The sequence below is a fragment of the Acartia tonsa genome, chromosome 10, assembly GCF_053477335.1.
Source record: "Acartia tonsa isolate MP-2025a chromosome 10, ASM5347733v1, whole genome shotgun sequence".
Lineage (NCBI taxonomy): Eukaryota > Metazoa > Arthropoda > Copepoda > Calanoida > Acartiidae > Acartia > Acartia tonsa.
This window is the reverse complement of record NC_137269.1, coordinates 37,104,736-37,124,723: the sequence shown is the minus strand read 5'-3', so window position 1 is coordinate 37,124,723 and position 19,988 is coordinate 37,104,736. Positions and strand designations below refer to the sequence as shown.

The following is a 19,988-nucleotide window of genomic DNA, read 5'->3' as shown; positions in this document are numbered from 1 at the left end:
GGACATACTTATATGTTTAGGACTTATAGAGTTGTTTCGCTTATAATATTGTACTTTGTTGTCCCAGGAATCAGTATACCAAAAATAAAAATCAGATCAATCGGATTATTAGATCACATAAAAATTTGTTGTTGAAAAAGTAAAAAAAATCAACATGTTTAAAATGGACGTACGGACATTCTGGTAATGATTATAGAATTGCTACGCTTTCTAAATAGTACCTAACTACTACAGGAATCACCATGCAAAATTTGAAATCAATAGGAAAATTCTAACATGCCTAAATTAGCGCAAAAAGCTATCCGTGACGGACGGACGGACGGACGTACGGACAGACCGACCCTAATTATAGAAAAGCTTCACTTTTAAAAATAATATGCAGAAAGGGGGAGGTTGGTTGTGCTAAAATTCCGTAAATGTGTGAGTTTTAAGGCTTAAAAACAGTAGTAGAACGATAATATTCACTAAATATGTGTATTCCTTATTGAAAAAAATATAGACAAAATATTTTTTTTTAAATCAACATAAATTTTATCGTTCTAAATACTACTGTTTTTAAGCCTTAAAACTCACAATTTTACACGGAATTTCAGCACAACCTACCTCTCCCATTATAAATTAAAGGGTGTCAAATAATAAAGTAACAAGATCGTAGTCTGTGTGTCTGTGTCTGTTTCAAAGGATCTCGCCAACCGCTGAACCGAAATGATTCTCCTTTACAGTGTAGCTTCGCATAGGTCCTGGAAAGGTTTTTAACAATTTTGGGTTAGGGTACGACCACCCTCCAAAGAGAAATCTCCCCGATAAATTTCTACAACAACAACTATCCCACTTTTTACTAAAAAATTATCTGCAAAAATATTGATTAAAAACTATTTACTTATTATTTAAAGGATGTAAAATGTAAGAAAATTTGCTACAAATATATGTTTGAAAATTAGGGTTGGGCCGGATATCCGGTGTGGCCGGATATCCGGCCATTTTCAATATCCGGCCGGATACCGGATATTGAAACTATCCGGCCGGATATCCAGCTCTATAATTTTTTATACTTTACACCAAAAATCTCTGCTTTTTAAAATCTTAAATGGCTATAATTTTCTTATTATTGTAGCTAGAAGAACATTTTTTCTGAATAAGTTTAACTTTATATAAATTTATATAAGATTTATGAAGAAATTTGCCGGATATCCGGCGTTGGCCTGATATCCGGCCGGTTACCGGATATCCGGCATTTGAAATCAGCCGGATATCCGGTATCCGGCCAAAAAAGTAACCCTATTGAAAATATACATATTTTATAGCAAAAATAATTGTCAACATAATATTTCCTAGTTTATCAACTCGGGGATCTAAAGGGATAAGACAATGGGCGATAATTTGATGTTCACCCCAAATAATGATACACAGAATTACCCCTTCTTTGGATTGAAATTAGTGATTGAAATGTCTGGACACTCAACTTGATAAATCTACCAATAAAAATTTTATAATAGTCCCCAAAACATAACTACTCACCTAGATGAACTTTGGGGACTATTATTTAATTTTGATTGGTTGCTTCATTATTGGTCCAAATATTTCAACCGCTAATTTTGATCTGCAGAAGGGGTAATTTTGTATATCATCATTTGGAATGTACACAATTTATCGGTCATTGTCTTATCCCTTTAGATCCCTGATTACCCCCCCCCCAAAAAAAAATAAGGGTACCCAAAGGAACAATGATTCCAGCCACGCTTCCAAATCCATTGGTCAGTCCCATGATGGAACCTGCTCTAAACAAATATCAAATAGTGTAAAGTAGTAAGGTTTTTTAAATTTTCTGTATGGCTGAGAAACCGTCTGATATACGCTGAATTAGAACCAGTTCCCAGCCAAAAAATTCATATATAGCACCGTATTATAGATAGTTTTCCACATATATTTTTAAAAATCATAAAATTTAAACCATTTTAATATCCGCGAAAGCTGTCTATTAATACGCTGAATTAAAACTAGTTCCAAGCCATACGGAAAAATCATATATAGCATCGTATTACATGGTTTTCCACTAATATTAAAATAAAAATCATAAAATTAAAACCATTTTAATATCCTCACAAGCGGTTTATAATACGATGCAATAAATAACTATTATCTAAAGCTTAAGATTTGGAAGGCTACTGAACTTATTGAGTTCTCCAATTTAGGGAAGATTTATATAGGTTCAGAGTATTTTATTTTTGGAGTTAAGTCTTGGGATGGTTTTAGGCCATTTTCAATCTTTAAATATAGAACCCTTAAATGTTTGTTGTTTAAATAAGGGACAAATATGTACATTTAAATTATTGCATAGTTATTTATTGCATCGTATTGTAATCAGCTTTCCGCGGATATCAAAATAAAAAAAATCGATTTATTGTGATTTCTCTTGGGAGTGTTATGGTACCCTCCCCCAAAATAATTATAAACCTTCCAAGGACCTATGAGAAGCTACCCTGTTAAGGAGAACCCGATCGGTTCAGCGGTTAGCGAGATCCTTTGGTACAAACACACAGACAAAGAGACAGATAGACATCCTGTTACTTTAGTATAAGGATAGAAATCACCTTGTTATAGATGTAGTAACTGAGTGAGGGAAATTAAGAATTTAAGAACTATTTTTGCATTTTTACCATTGAAATAATATTTTACGTTGAATTTGCAAAGAAAAGTCTGTTTGAACTAAATTCCATTGTTATTTTAATATTTACTTTATCAAAGGTATTATACACCAAAAATTATGGAGAATACGATTTGTACAGAGGTAATTTTTAAAAGCAAAGCTTTTCTGTAATTATTGTCAATTTGTACAGTAGGCTCTTATGGTTAAGTTAGGCATGTTAGAATTGTCCTATCAAACTTGGAGTGGTGACTCCTGAAGTTATGTATGATTTGTAAAGCATAGCAACTCTACAATCGTTGCCAGAATATCCGTACGTCCATTTAAATCATGAATTCATTTTGACAGTCTGCAAGGGTTAATGTTCATTTGTTTTACTGTTTCAGAGCTTCGCTTTTACGGATGTTGTCAACCTTCTTTTTATATTTTTCATATTATAGTTATTTTATTACAAAAACATAAAATTATTCTTATTATAGAGTAGCTGCACTGCTAAAAAAAACTTACTTTGTTGGTGCTATGCGTAGACCATACATAGTATGACCGCCTTAAAGGGACTATGAACCATAAAAAAAACTTACTTTGTGGGTGCTATCCGTAGACCATACATAGTGTGACCACTGTAAAGGGACTATAAACCAAAAAAAACTTACTTTGTGGGTGCTATCCGTAGACCATACATAGTATGACCGCCTTAAAGGGACTATAAACCAAAAAAAACTTACTTTGTGGGTGCTATCCGTAGACCATACATAGTATGACCGCTGTAAAGGGACTATAACCAAAAAAAACTTACTTTGTTGGTGCTATGCGTAGACCATACATAGTATGACCGCTGTAAAGGGACTATAAACTAAAAAAAACTTACTTTGTAGGTGCTATGCGTAGACCATACATAGTATGACCGCCTTAAAGGGACTATGAACCATAAAAAAACTTACTTTGTTGGTGCTATGCGTAGACCATACATAGTATGACCACTGTAAAGGGACTATAAACTATAAAAACTTACTTTGTTGGTGCTATGCGTAGACCATACATAGTATGACCGCTGTAAAGGGACTATAACCAAAAAAAACTTACTTTGTTGGAGCTATGCGTAGACCATACATAGTATGACCGCTGTAAATGGCTCCGTTAAACATGAAAGCTAAGCAGCAAAACAAATCAAAAATTAGCAAGTGAAAAACGTGCAAAAAACAAAATTTTCTTATGATCAACAAGGCATTTTTTAGTATTAGACAGCGCTACATATTTTAAACAAATGATATTTTTATGAAAACAATGTTAGTTGGTTTCATGTTTCATGCTTCATGCTAAAAGTAAAACTCATACTTGTTTGATAAGTATACTACATCACAATTTCACATCCATAATTCACAAAATCTCTCTTTTCTTGACGTAAAAGATTTTTCAGTGTGGCTTTGAAACCGACTTATATCCGCTGGATTAGAACCGGTTCTCAGCCATACAGTACGTATAGTTTTGTATGACAGACAATATTCCACGAATATTTAACTGAGTATCATAAAAAAAAGCAAGTTTTAAAGTTAGCATGTTTTAAATGAATGTCGGATCCTAATAACGCTTTCTGAATTGTAACGAATTGTTACAGGAATCTTCATCGAGTTTGAAATCGATGCCTAATATTAAATAGCTGTGACGCATGGAAGTACAGACCATGATTTTTAAAAAGCTTCGCTCTTAAAAAGCTGAAGAACAACATATTTTTTTCTTTATTTCCAAAAATAAAAAGCATTTAAATATGTTACTTTATCCCTTGTCCATGCATTACCTATATGGAAAAAAGTATGTACCGTGCAAAAATACCGTGCAAAAATATTTCATGCCAATCTTTTTTTTACCTATTTGGGGCAATTCTGAGGATATAATTACCAAAATGCCCAGCATAGCACGCCCCGTTCAACCCAAACGCTTTTTTAAAGACAAAATATCCATTTTTACAGTATGGCTTCGAAATCGATTAATATCCGCTGGATTAGAACTGTTTCCAACCCATACTTAAAAATCATTTATTGTATCATATTATATCCAGTTTTCTACAAATATAAAAATAAATGAAATCATCAAACACCAATTTTTGGGGCTTTTAATGAATTTGCTTGGTTGGTTTATTCATTTGAGTGTCCAAACGTTTCAACCACTTATTGCAATATACAGAAGGGTTAGTTTTGAGTATTAACATTGGGGATATAATTCAATTTATCAGCCATTTTTTTTTATCCTTTTAGATCCCCAACAAAAAAATGATTTATTTTGCCTTCCTATTGACATAACCATGACACACAAGACAGCTTCACTTGTCATAAAGGACAGAGTAACCAAACCTAAATAAAGACAAATTGATATATTATTACTTGGATCTTACACCATATTTTCATGTTCTTTAATAAAATGAAACTTGAAGCGGGGTAAAAAAATGATTCCCCCCTTGCACCCCCTCCCCTCCTACTGAATGGAAGAACTGACCAATAAGAGATGCCCATTTAGGCACCAATTTGAACGTCAATTTTAACCTGTCATAATATCCACGTATATTCTACATCCAATATAAAGATAAAATGTAAGGCACTTTTTAAACAAGGTTAATTTGCTCCACTTTGAAAATTAAAATATGCAAAGTAAGCTAACGGTGAAAAGTCAGCAAGAAAATAAAGACGAAAATTAAACAAATTTTATAATTTTAGACTACATTTATTTTACCAATCAAGCATTTAAATGCATAATTTACAAATATTTTTTCACTTATTTACATTATAGCATTCATTTGCAGGAAGATTATATTTTCAAAGGTTACTATTTTAACAAGGATGACTTCCATAAAAGCGAAGCTCTGAAACGGTAGGACAAACTTGTATAGTGTTAGAACTGAATAATCAGAATAAAAATGTATAAGAGTCGAAGCAAAATTGTAAGTAAATCAATCGGATAAGTATATCAAATAGAAATTAGTTTTTAAAAAAGTTAAAATTCAACATATTTAAACGCTACATGAATCACCATGCAAAGTTTGAAATCGATAGGACAATTTTAACATGCCTAAATTAACGAAAAGAGCTATCCGTTCCAGACGGTCGGACGGACCGACCCTAATTATATAAAAGCCCTTATTAATTTAATTTTTAGTTTTAATTTTTTTTGTCAAGCACACCCCACCCGAAGGCGTGTTAGGTTAGAAAAAACCCCCCATGGAAACGGTTTAAACAGGCTATACCGGGACCTTATGGTGGTTTCAGAACATGCTTTCCCTAAATTGAGTTAGTAGCTTCCCATAGTAGATAATTTTAAAATTACTTTTGGTGATCAAATTTTACTTTTATTTTTAGAGTACCTTCACCTAACCTCCTTTATTGTCTTATTTTGTATTTCATGTTCATCATGCAAATTCCTTCACATTACGGTTGAATTGACAGATATTGGAGCATTCTAAAAAGGTCTCTAACAATTGTCTAGCTCTAATACTTTTTGAGATATCTTATTTCAAAGTATTGCAGTAAAATCAACTTTTACACAACAAAAAGGTGAAAAATTCAATTAGATATTTTAGAGAAAATTACAAGTATCTTCATATAAATCTCTCTAATATTGCTTCAAATTGACCAAATTGGGCAGTTAAGGTACCTAAAACTATCTACATTTAATGGACAACCCAAATTCATACTTACAAAGACTATATAAGCCAATAGGAGTAAGCTGAAGTGATTTTTAAAAATACTAAAGGAAAAAAAAATATTCCTGTTTTTTTTAAATAAATTGATATTTGATAGACTTTAGCAAGGATTTTAAGGTAAGTTATAGTGTATAAAGTTGTAACTTTGTAATTAGAAAGCCAATAAAACACAATCATCTGATATTTTGAACAAATAGAAACATATCTTTAAAAAAAGGTTTAATCATTTTAAATAAACTAAAAATTGCTTAGAATTTTAAGTATTTCCAAGCAGTTTTCAAATGTAATTTACTAATTCTAGTAATTTTTTCTAAGAATAGTTGATTGGCCTCTAAAATTCTTTACAACCTTGTGAAACAAAATTAGTTTTTGCCACCTTAACTAAGAAAACATAGTAATTAAAAGACTTTCATGGATGATCTCACATATAATAAAAGAAACAATTTATTCTTAGGCAACAATTTTTTTGTTAATATACATCATTAGTTATTCTAAACTAGTACTGAGATGTTTTAAAATATTAAATCATTATTAGGTATGAGTTTCTTGATTCTTAAAACACCTTTTACATTTTAAAAAATGTCCTACAAGTGATTTTTAATTAAAATTAAATTACTTTTGTTGCTTTGATATTACATTTTAGCATCCTCCTGTCAACTTATAAAGTCTTAAAAAGTATGTATTTGGATTGTCCATTAAATGTAGATAGTTTTAGGTACCTTAACTCTCCAATTTGGTCAATTTGAAGCAATATTAGAGAGATTTATATGAAGATACTTGTAATTTTCTCTAAACTATCTAATTTTATTTTGCACCTTTTTGTTGTGTAAAAGATGATTTTACAGCAATGGTTTGAAATAAGATATCTCAAAAAGTATTAGAGCTAGAAAATTGTTAGAGACCTTTTTAGAAAGCACAAATATCTGTCAATTCAACCGTAATGTGAAGGAATTAGCTTGATTAACATGAAAGACAAAATAAGACAATAAAGGAGGTTAGGTGAAGGTACTCTAAAAATAAAAGTAAAATTTGATCACCAAAAGTAATTTCAAAATTTTCTACTATGGGAAGCTACTAATTCAATTTAAGGAAAGCATGTTCTGAAACCACCATAAGGTCCCGGTACATCCTGTGTTAACCGTTTCCATGGTTTTTTTTAACCTAACACGCCTTCAGGTGGGGTGTGCAAGGGATTGTCAATTTAGATATTAACTGATTTCTAAAATTGAAAGAAGTTGATTTTCCTTACAGGCGGCTACCAAGGCCTGATATAAACCCATCACATTTGTACAAGAAGATATAAATAGTATGTTGTAAATTATCGTCGCAGATTTGCAAATTTCTTGAGTTTGTCACGAACAATTGTAAAAGTACAAAGTATGGATGAATGTTTTAACAGCAAGACTTTTATATAATTAGGGTCGGTCAGTAAGTCCGTTACGGAAAACCCGAGACCTTGGCTAAAAACGTAGCGCACTTGCTTGTTGTCGGGGTGGTGTAAGGTTCAATCTTAGCCCGATAACGCATCATAACTAAAGACATTAAAATTGGTTCCTACTTCTGCAATGTTAGAAATAGTTGGAGTATTGGCCCATAAACAGGTGCAACTCATTATCATGAACTGTTAGAACTTCTCAGACAAAGGTCGTGTAATCAATGAATTTGTTGGATATTATTTAACCTTATATTCCTGTTTGCTGATGTATTGTATCCCAATACATGCGGATGATGCTCTGGATTCTCTAGATGATCACTTAAAAATTGAAAGAGAATCCCGCCATTAAGATGTAATTACGATACGCCCGTTATTTAATACTTATATTTGCGGGAACTTTTGTTTAATGAATTCTTCCAATTTTTAACATTTACCAAACAGCCTACTTTATTGCATCAAGATCCATGACAGATCTATATAGGAAATAAATGTCTATATATGAGCTCAAGTTTTCCAAGCAATAAATGTTTAGAACTCATAGTGCTCCAATAATCCGTAATAAACTCTCATTGACCAGAACGATAAGACGCATTATTTTAATGTATGAAGAATAAATTCATATTTTTTTATTTTATGTTGCTATTTGAATTATATTGAAGTATCAAATTTTTATCCATAAAACAGAAAATTTAAATTTATAATATAGTAAATAAAAGAAAACTTAGTTTTAAAATAATTTGATACTAGCGATACGTGCATAATGTGGTCAGATATTGAACTAAAATTTAACAGTTAACTAAACATTTTAACCCTTTCAGGACGATTATTTAATATAAAAAATATCAAGATCCTAAAATAGTTTAAAGAAAGAAATCGTCAGGGTGAAGATTATGGTAGAATACGGTTGATAGTCAGAATTCAGATAACCAAAAGAAAGTAAATAAAACATTGAATAAACCTAGCCAATAGCGAGATAATTATATCGAGCCCAACTCTAGTCTTTACATGTTAGTATGACTTCTAGATACTGTTGAAAATCACTTTAGTTGTTACTATATATTTGTCACTGATCGTATACAGGGTTCTAATCTAAAGGGACAAGACAAGGGCCAATAAATTGAAGTACACTCCCAATGATGGTACACAAAATTACCCCTTCTGTAGATTAAAATTAGTGGTTAAAAAGTTTGAACACTGAACCTAATGAATTAACCTATCATTATTAATACAGTTTCCAAAGTTGTTAAGTCAACGAATAAGAAAACTTTAGGGACTGGTATAAAAAAACTGCCCATTGTCCCTTCTCTCTCATTCGCTTTTATGGATGTTGTCATCCTTGTTTATATCTATTTTGCACAATTCAATTTCTTTCTAAATAAGATCAATTCAATATCCAATTTATATCATCTTTTGTGTTTATAAAATACCAATCTATTTTTTAGTAGCGAATCTACTCTATAATTCACTTTGTATGTCCGTCCGTAACGCTATAGGGGAAACGTGATTTTCTCTTTTAATAGCAAATTTACTCGAAATAAATTTCACTGCAAAAACTTTTCATTTCGTTAATAATACATTACATATATATATTTATAATATAGTACATAGAATTATCATATAACAAAGGTACAGTTTCGTGCAAGAAAGGGAGTGTATCCCCCCCCCCACATTGCAAAATTAAGGTGGATGGTGGATTTACCCTCTAATTGTAAACCTTACGTTGTCCAATCCGACGTTTGTCCACTCTGACGTTTGTCCACTCTGATGTTTTGTCCACTCCTGCGTTTGACGTAGGGCCTAATGGGGTGTATTAGGTCCTAAAGTTTAAACCATATCGATTTTAGTCAAAGGGGGGGAGGGGGTGTTAAAATTGCACGCCATTGCAAGCGTAAGATAAAATAAACGCCCGTCCGTCTGTCCGATGGACAATAAAGCTAATATTTGGTTTTAAATTTTCTTTGTGTTGAACATCTGTTTAATAAAGTAACCCTTAAAAAGTTCTGGAAAATTGAGAAAAAAACTTGCTATACAAAATCGAGCTTGGTCCACAGGGTGAGGACCCTATCTTGATTTTGTATTAGGTCTTTAAAAGCAGCTAAATGATTCGGAAATAAAAAAAAACATAGCCGATTCTCTACAAAAGAACAAAAAGCAATTTGCTAGCAGAGAAAAAGGGTCTCTTCCACTTTAGCCAAGTGATTGTCTGGTTTATACATCGATTACTTATACATTTATTCCCCATCCTAAGTTTTATACAATACAGAGAGAATGGGGACAATGAGTACCCAAAGTTTTATAATAATGTTTTCTTATTCGGTGGCTTAACAACTTTGGGGACGTTTAATGAATTTGGATTGGTTGGTTAATTAAGATGAGTGTTCAAACTTTTTAATCACTAATTGTAATCTACATAAGTTGTAATTTTGTGTATTAACATTGGGGATGCAACCAATTTATCGGCCATTGTCTTATCCCTATAGATCCCTGTATAAAAGTTACCTATAGCTGGGAAGATAAATTCCGTGATAACCATTATCTTCATCATTGCTACTGGTGCAACAATTTCTCTAGAAAAATATGAAAAAATTAATACTTTTTTAGTGGCAATCTTATATTGAATTTCCCCAAATTTAACATCCATAAAAGCGAAGCACTGAAACAGTGGGACAAACGGACATTAAAACTTGTATAGTAATAATCAGAATATAAATATAATAAATAAAGAGTCGAAGCAAAATTGTTGAAAAACTAATTGATACAGAATAATGTTTATGGACATACTTACATTTTTAGGACTTTATTATAGAGTTGCTTCGCTTAAAATATTGTACTTTGTTGTCCCAGGAATCAGTATACGAAAAATCAGATCAATCGGATTATTAGATCACATAAAAATTTGTTGTTAAAAAAGTAAATGGAATCACAATGCAAAGTTTGAAATCGATAGGACAATTATAAGTTTATAACATGCCTAAATTAACGAAAAAAATCTATCCGTTACGGACGGACGGACCGACCCTAATTAAAGAAAAGCTTCGTTTTTAAAAAGATTAGGGGGATTATTTTTTTATCTCTTTATGCCGAACCAGCTTTTTTATAACTACAATACATACTTTGGTCTGTATTTTTAGTAAACTTTTTAGTGACCCTAGCGGCTTAAGATAGCTGAAGGGGGGGGGGGTAGTCAGAAATCGACCACCTATCCCTAATTTAATTTTAGTTTTAAAATGGGAGAGTAAAAACTTTTTTTAACAGGGTCATTGTTTTCTAGGTGGGTGGTGGTTTCCTCCTACAAAATAGTTCCAATGGCCTTTGGGAAGCTACATTGTAAAGAAGAACCATGTATCTTAAGTAGTTAGCGAGATCATTCGATACAGACTTAGAGATACACAGACAGACATACATCCTGTGATCACTGCCAAAATTCTGCAATTACTTTTCCAGTATGGCTTTGAAACCTATTAATATATATCAAATGGATTAGAACCAGAACTCGTCAATACTAAAAAATCATGTTCAGCATCGTATTACAGAAAATTTTCCACGAATTTCAAAATAAAAATCATAATAAATATATAACAGTTTTATTAGCCAGGGCCTTCGGCCCATAGGGGGTAACAAAACTGGTTTTAATATTAAAACTTTGATATCCAATGAACTCTGTCTATAATACGATGCGAAAAATAATTGCCTTTTTTTTGTTAAATCTACTTAAAAACGTAACTACTTAATTAAAATTCATTCTTCACTCTCAAGTCAAAAAATTGCAATTAATATTTTCTTTAGAAAGCAATGAAGAAAAAATGAATGATAAGTATATAATTCCAAAACATATAACTATAAAAAGTTATATATACGAAGAAAAAACCAAATTTGTACACTTAAAAGTTTGAGAATAATAACTATTTATCGCATCGTATTATAAACAGCTTTCCGCGGATAAAAAAATGTACAACTATAAGATTAAAACCATATTTTTTCTACTAGATGCCACAGGCACGGGCTGAAAAAAATGGTTTTAATCTTATAATTGCACATTTTTATATTCGTAGAAAACGGGATATAATACTATGATATACATAATTTTTCAGTATGACAGAGAACCGGTTCAAATCAAGCGGATATTAATCGGTTTCGAATCTATACTGGAAATTAGTTTTTACCTGGCAACAAAGAATCCTGAAATTGAACCTAAAATTTGTGCTCCAACAAACCTTCCAATATACGGCAAGCTACTGTATAGTCCATTCTATACATAAAAAATGTAAAGATTATTTGATAGTTCAGCATCCAAAAAATGAAAAAATCAAGTGGTTACACTCATTTTGGGATCCAACCCAACGGACCTGTATGTATAAAATGTAGGTTTGCTACTTTAAAAAGTGGCGCAAGGGAAGGAAATTGGGATAGAAAAAGAATAAGAAACAAGTATGGCTTCGAAACCGATTAATATCCGCTGGATTAGAACCGGTTCTCGGGGCAAGCAACAATTTTTAAATTTAATATCTGTGGCAAGCTGTCTATAATACGATGCGAAAAATAACATATAAATTATTAAAAAAAAATTATTAAAATAAACAATATCCTAGAATGCACCCCTATACAAATTTCATAACTGACTTAGTGAGGAAGGGTAAGATTTATAGAACATACATTGCATGACAATAATAAAAAATAGGCTTTTAAATTTGGTTTTTTGTTTATTGCCAACTAAAAACAGACAGACAAACAAACTAAAACTTGCAGCTTAGCTTTGCAATATAAATTGTATAAAAGTTTTACCTCCCCAATATCAAAGTCTAAAACTTCCTGAAAGCAAACAATACGTTATTTAAAACTAAATAGGCAAAGTGTGTATTACTATTTAGTATCATTTTAATAAGAATAAACTTATGTATTTATAGAATCTTTTTCATATAAACTTGTCATTTGATATAATTTAAAATAAGATTTTCTATGATTACGGCCTGTCCTTGCGTAACGGTTAGATCTTAACATTGATTTCAGCATGTTATTATTGTTCTATTGACTTCAAACTTTATATTCGAACTCCTGTATCAACAAGGTACAATATTACAAGCGAAGCATCTCCATAATCTAAAGTCCTTAAAATGTAAACTGTATCCTGTATTTAATCAATTTTGCAACAAATTTACTTTTTTACGACATTTAAATTCTGCTTATTCAGTTCTGACACTTTACAAGTGTTTATGTCCGTTTCTTCTTATTTTAAAGCTTCGCTTTTATGAATGTTGTCATCCATGTTTATATAAACTTAACAATTAATATATTGTTTTTGTCTGCTGTTGAGGGCTCTTAAAGAAAAAGACAATAGGTTTTTTATTATTCTTTTTAAAAGGTTTTTATGATGGGTTTCTATAGTCACTTATATGATATTAAGAGGGCTAAAGTTAGCATGAGATGATTTGGCAAAAAATTTTTAATGTAAAAGAGAAGCTTTTCTATAATTAGGGTTGGTCTGTCCGTCCGTCTGCCTAATAGTTTGTACGATTTTAGGAGGCGTAGCAACTCTATAATTGTAACCAGAAAGTTGGTAGGTAAATTTAAAAAAAAACTTTTTTGTGTGATATAACATTTATTTGATTTTTTGAAATAATACTTATAGGAAAACAAGGTACAATATTATAAGCGAAGCATCTCAATAATTAAAGCCTAAAACTGAAACTAAGTCGATATACAGTATCCCGAATTTTTTGACACTTTATAAGAGTTATTGTTTGTTTATCCTACAGTCTGATTTTAGAGCTTAGCTTTTATGGATGTTGTCATTCTTGTATTGTAATGCATGACGGGAGAGGACATTGGGCTATTTATTTCACTAGTCCCCAAAGTTTATAATAACGTTTTCTTATTCGTTAACTTAACAATAGTGAACTTTGATTGATTGATTCATTTAGATGATTGTTCAAACTTTTCAACCACTAATTGTAATCTACAGAAGGGGTAATTTTGTGTATCATCATTGGAGATGTACATAAATTTATCGGCCATGGTCTTATCCCTTTAGATCCCTGATTGCAATGTTTACCTTAAAGAACGTAGGACCTTCTTTTAGTAAAGTGTAGAGGCCCCAAGACGGGACAATGGGTTGTTTATTACACTAGTTACCAAAGTTTTATAATAACGTTTTCTTATTCGTTAACTTAACAACTTTGGGGATTTTAGTGAATTTTGATTGATTGATTCATGTAGATGATTGTTTAAACGTTTCAACCACTAATTGTAATCTACAGAAGGGGTAATTTTGTGTATCATCATTGAAGATGTACATAAATTTATCGGCCATGGTCTTATCCCTTTAGATCCCTGATTGCAATGTTTACCTTAAAGAAAGTAGGCCCTTCTGTTAGTAAAGTGTAGAGGCCCCAGGAATTAGAAAATTCACACAGCATCAGAATAACTGTTGGATAACTCGATAACATGTCCCTAAAATAATGATTTTTCAGGGAAGCTTTAATACAGTTTAGTTGTCCGTCTGTCCGTACATAGCAGATAACCCTTCTAAAAACCTCCTTTCTATATTTTTAGAAATAAATTGAAAATTATAACCCTGCACTAACCCTTCGAAGCTATTCTGTACCAAATATAACCAAACCTAACCTAGCCTAAAGTAAAATAATTATTTATAATTATTTTTAATCTATTTCAAAATTTGAAGGGGGAGGGGTATGTGCTACTACCTCACTATATTCAAATACTTTTAATTCTCTTATTAACAAAAGAAGGATTACAAAAAGCGAGCTTTTAATAATGTTAACTTACTTTAACAATTGAAGAATAGGAATTTCGCTTTCTCTGCTTTGTTCTTTTGTATCCAGTGCTTTATAGCCTCTAGTAGATACTATCATATCCCTTTCCTATAATATATTATGTGTATAGTAACATAGTGTGTGTCTATCTGTTCTTTGGTATCCAGTGCTTTATATCCTCTAGTAGCTACTATCATATCTCTTTCCTATAATATATTATGTGTATAGTAACATAGTGTGTGTCTATCTATTCTTTGGTATCCAGTGCTTTATAGCCTCTAGTAGCTACTATCATATCTCTTTCCTATAATATATTATGTGTATAGTAACATAGTGTCTGTCTATCTGTTCTTTGGTATCCAGTGCTTTATATCCTCTAGTAGCTACTATCATATCTCTTTCCTATAATATATTATGTGTATAGTAACATAGTGTCTGTCTATCTGTTCTTTGGTATCCAGTGCTTTATAGCCTCTAGTAGCTACTATCATATCTCTTTCCTATAATATATTATGTGTATAGTAACATAGTGTCTGTCTATCTGTTCTTTGGTATCCAGTGCTTTATATCCTCTAGTAGATACTACCATATCCCTTTCCTATAATATATTATGTGTATAGTAACATAGTGTGTGTCTATCTATTCTTTGGTATCCAGTGCTTTATAGCCTCTAGTAGATACTATCATATCTCTTTCCTATAATATATTATGTGTATAGTAACATAGTGTCTGTCTATCTGTTCTTTGGTATACAGTGCTTTATAGCCTCTAGTAGATACTATCATATCCCTTTCCTATAATATATTATGTGTATAGTAACATAGTGTCTGTCTATCTATTCTTTGGTATCCAGTGCTTTATAGCCTCTAGTAGATACTATCATATCCCTTTCCTATAATATATTATGTGTATAGTAACATAGTGTGTGTCTATCTATTCTTTGGTATCCAGTGCTTTATAGCCTCTAGTAGATACTATCATATCTCTTTCCTATAATATATTATGTGTATAGTAACATAGTGTCTATCTATTCTTTGGTATCCAGTGCTTTATAGCCTCTAGTAGCTACTATCATATCTCTTTCCTATAATATATTATGTGTATAGTAACATAGTGTGTGTCTATCTATTCTTTGGTATCCAGTGCTTTATATCCTCTAGTAGATACTATCATATCTCTTTCCTATAATATATTATGTGTATAGTAACATAGTGTCTATCTATTCTTTGGTATCCAGTGCTTTATAGCCTCTAGTAGCTACTATCATATCTCTTTCCTATAATATATTATGTGTATAGTAACATAGTGTGTGTCTATCTGTTCTTTGGTATCCAGTGCTTTATATCCTCTAGTAGATACTATCATATCCCTTTCCTATAATATATTATGTGTATAGTAACATAGTGTGTGTCTATCTATTCTTTGGTATCCAGTGCTTTATAGCCTCTAGTAGATACTATCATATCTCTTTCCTATAATATATTATGTGTATAGTAACATAGTGTCTATCTATTCTTTGGTATCCAGTGCTTTATAGCCTCTAGTAGCTACTATCATATCTCTTTCCTATAATATATTATGTGTATAGTAACATAGTGTGTGTCTATCTATTCTTTGGTATCCAGTGCTTTATATCCTCTAGTAGATACTATCATATCTCTTTCCTATAATATATTATGTGTATAGTAACATAGTGTCTATCTATTCTTTGGTATCCAGTGCTTTATAGCCTCTAGTAGATACTATCATATCTCTTTCCTATAATATATTATGTGTATAGTAACATAGTGTCTATCTATCTGTTCTTTGGTATCCAGTGCTTTATATCCTCTAGTAGATACTACCATATCCCTTTCCTATAATATATTATGTGTATAGTAACATAGTGTGTGTCTATCTGTTCTTTGGTATACAGTGCTTTATAGCCTCTAGTAGATACTATCATATCTCTTTCCTATAATATATTATGTGTATAGTAACATAGTGTGTGTCTATCTATTCTTTGGTATCCAGTGCTTTATATCCTCTAGTAGATACTATCATATCTCTTTCCTATAATATATTATGTGTATAGTAACATAGTGTCTATCTATTCTTTGGTATCCAGTGCTTTATAGCCTCTAGTAGATACTATCATATCTCTTTCCTATAATATATTATGTGTATAGTAACATAGTGTCTGTCTATCTGTTCTTTGGTATCCAGTGCTTTATATCCTCTAGTAGATACTACCATATCCCTTTCCTATAATATATTATGTGTATAGTAACATAGTGTGTGTCTATCTGTTCTTTGGTATACAGTGCTTTATAGCCTCTAGTAGATACTATCATATCTCTTTCCTATAATATATTATGTGTATAGTAACATAGTGTCTGTCTATCTATTCTTTGGTATCCAGTGCTTTATAGCCTCTAGTAGATACTATCATATCCCTTTCCTATAATATATTATGTGTATAGTAACATAGTGTGTGTCTATCTGTTCTTTGGTATCCAGTGCTTTATAGCCTCTAGTAGATACTACCATATCCCTTTCCTATAATATATTATGTGTATAGTAACATAGTGTGTGTCTATCTATTCTTTGGTATCCAGTGCTTTATAGCCTCTAGTAGCTACTATCATATCTCTTTCCTATAATATATTATGTGTATAGTAACATAGTGTCTGTCTATCTGTTCTTTGGTATCCAGTGCTTTATATCCTCTAGTAGCTACTATCATATCTCTTTCCTATAATATATTATGTGTATAGTAACATAGTGTCTGTCTATCTGTTCTTTGGTATACAGTGCTTTATAGCCTCTAGTAGATACTATCATATCTCTTTCCTATAATATATTATGTGTATAGTAACATAGTGTGTGTCTATCTATTCTTTGGTATCCAGTGCTTTATAGCCTCTAGTAGATACTATCATATCTCTTTCCTATAATATATTATGTGTATAGTAACATAGTGTGTGTCTATCTATTCTTTGGTATCCAGTGCTTTATATCCTCTAGTAGCTACTATCATATCTCTTTCCTATAATATATTATGTGTATAGTAACATAGTGTCTGTCTATCTGTTCTTTGGTATCCAGTGCTTTATAGCCTCTAGTAGCTACTATCATATCTCTTTCCTATAATATATTATGTGTATAGTAACATAGTGTCTGTCTATCTGTTCTTTGGTATCCAGTGCTTTATATCCTCTAGTAGCTACTATCATATCTCTTTCCTATAATATATTATGTGTATAGTAACATAGTGTGTGTCTATCTATTCTTTGGTATCCAGTGCTTTATAGCCTCTAGTAGATACTATCATATCTCTTTCCTATAATATATTATGTGTATAGTAACATAGTGTCTATCTATTCTTTGGTATCCAGTGCTTTATAGCCTCTAGTAGATACTATCATATCTCTTTCCTATAATATATTATGTGTATAGTAACATAGTGTCTGTCTATCTGTTCTTTGGTATCCAGTGCTTTATAGCCTCTAGTAGATACTATCATATCCCTTTCCTATAATATATTATGTGTATAGTAACATAGTGTGTGTCTATCTATTCTTTGGTATCCAGTGCTTTATATCCTCTAGTAGATACTATCATATCTCTTTCCTATAATATATTATGTGTATAGTAACATAGTGTCTATCTATTCTTTGGTATCCAGTGCTTTATAGCCTCTAGTAGATACTATCATTTCTCTTTCCTATAATATATTATGTGTATAGTAACATAGTGTCTGTCTATCTGTTCTTTGGTATACAGTGCTTTATAGCCTCTAGTAGATACTATCATATCCCTTTCCTATAATATATTATGTGTATAGTAACATAGTGTGTGTCTATCTATTCTTTGGTATCCAGTGCTTTATAGCCTCTAGTAGCTACTATCATATCCCTTTCCTATAATATATTATGTGTATAGTAACATAGTGTCTATCTATTCTTTGGTATCCAGTGCTTTATAGCCTCTAGTAGATACTATCATATCTCTTTCCTATAATATATTATGTGTATAGTAACATAGTGTCTGTCTATCTGTTCTTTGGTATCCAGTGCTTTATAGCCTCTAGTAGCTACTATCATATCTCTTTCCTATAATATATTATGTGTATAGTAACATAGTGTCTGTCTATCTGTTCTTTGGTATCCAGTGCTTTATAGCCTCTAGTAGCTACTATCATATCTCTTTCCTATAATATATTATGTGTATAGTAACATAGTGTCTGTCTATCTGTTCTTTGGTATCCAGTGCTTTAGATCCTCTAGTAGCTACTATCATATCTCTTTCTTATAATATATTATGTGTATAGTAACATAGTGTCTGTCTATCTGTTCTTTGGTATCCAGTGCTTTATATCCTCTAGTAGCTACTATCATATCCCTTTCCTATAATATATTATGTGTATAGTAACATAGTGTGTGTCTATCTGTTCTTTGGTATCCAGTGCTTTATAGCCTCTAGTAGATACTATCATATCTCTTTCCTATAATATATTATGTGTATAGTAACATAGTGTCTGTCTATCTGTTCTTTGGTATCCAGTGCTTTATAGCCTCTAGTAGATACTATCATATCTCTTTCCTATAATATATTATGTGTATAGTAACATAGTGTCTGTCTATCTGTTCTTTGGTATCCAGTGCTTTATATCCTCTAGTAGATACTATCATATCCCTTTCCTATAATATATTATGTGTATAGTAACATAGTGTGTGTCTATCTATTCTTTGGTATCCAGTGCTTTATAGCCTCTAGTAGATACTATCATATCTCTTTCCTATAATATATTATGTGTATAGTAACATAGTGTCTATCTATTCTTTGGTATCCAGTGCTTTATAGCCTCTAGTAGCTACTATCATATCTCTTTCCTATAATATATTATGTGTATAGTAACATAGTGTGTGTCTATCTATTCTTTGGTATCCAGTGCTTTATATCCTCTAGTAGATACTATCATATCTCTTTCCTATAATATATTATGTGTATAGTAACATAGTGTCTATCTATTCTTTGGTATCCAGTGCTTTATAGCCTCTAGTAGATACTATCATATCTCTTTCCTATAATATATTATGTGTATAGTAACATAGTGTCTGTCTATCTGTTCTTTGGTATCCAGTGCTTTATAGCCTCTAGTAGATACTATCATATCCCTTTCCTATAATATATTATGTGTATAGTAACATAGTGTGTGTCTATCTATTCTTTGGTATCCAGTGCTTTATAGCCTCTAGTAGATACTATCATATCCCTTTCCTATAATATATTATGTGTATAGTAACATAGTGTGTGTCTATCTATTCTTTGGTATCCAGTGCTTTATATCCTCTAGTAGATACTATCATATCTCTTTCCTATAATATATTATGTGTATAGTAACATAGTGTCTATATATTCTTTGGTATCCAGTGCTTTATAGCCTCTAGTAGATACTATCATTTC

At 31.4% G+C, this 19,988-nt stretch overlaps 1 protein-coding gene across 2 annotated transcripts in view; it reads right to left on the bottom strand.

The window, feature by feature from the left end:
• LOC145330019 (sialin-like) overlaps nucleotides 1-19,988 on the bottom strand; it is a 39,851-nt gene that overhangs the window by 7,214 nt on the left and 12,649 nt on the right. The window contains exons 11-18 of one of the 2 annotated variants that reach the window (XM_080174549.1): nucleotides 14,554-14,648; nucleotides 14,115-14,217; nucleotides 12,553-12,579; nucleotides 11,934-12,019; nucleotides 10,270-10,337; nucleotides 4,932-4,992; nucleotides 4,510-4,581; nucleotides 1,714-1,778 (exon numbers count right to left, since the gene is read on the bottom strand). In XM_080174549.1, the coding sequence (XP_080030675.1) occupies nucleotides 1,714-1,778; nucleotides 4,510-4,581; nucleotides 4,932-4,992; nucleotides 10,270-10,337; nucleotides 11,934-12,019; nucleotides 12,553-12,579; nucleotides 14,115-14,217; nucleotides 14,554-14,648 (577 nt within the window). Of the gene's footprint in view, nucleotides 1-1,713; nucleotides 1,779-3,727; nucleotides 3,798-4,509; nucleotides 4,582-4,931; nucleotides 4,993-10,269; nucleotides 10,338-11,933; nucleotides 12,020-12,552; nucleotides 12,580-14,114; nucleotides 14,218-14,553; nucleotides 14,649-19,988 lie in introns of both variants that reach the window. The other variant, XM_080174550.1, reaches the window with a different exon arrangement.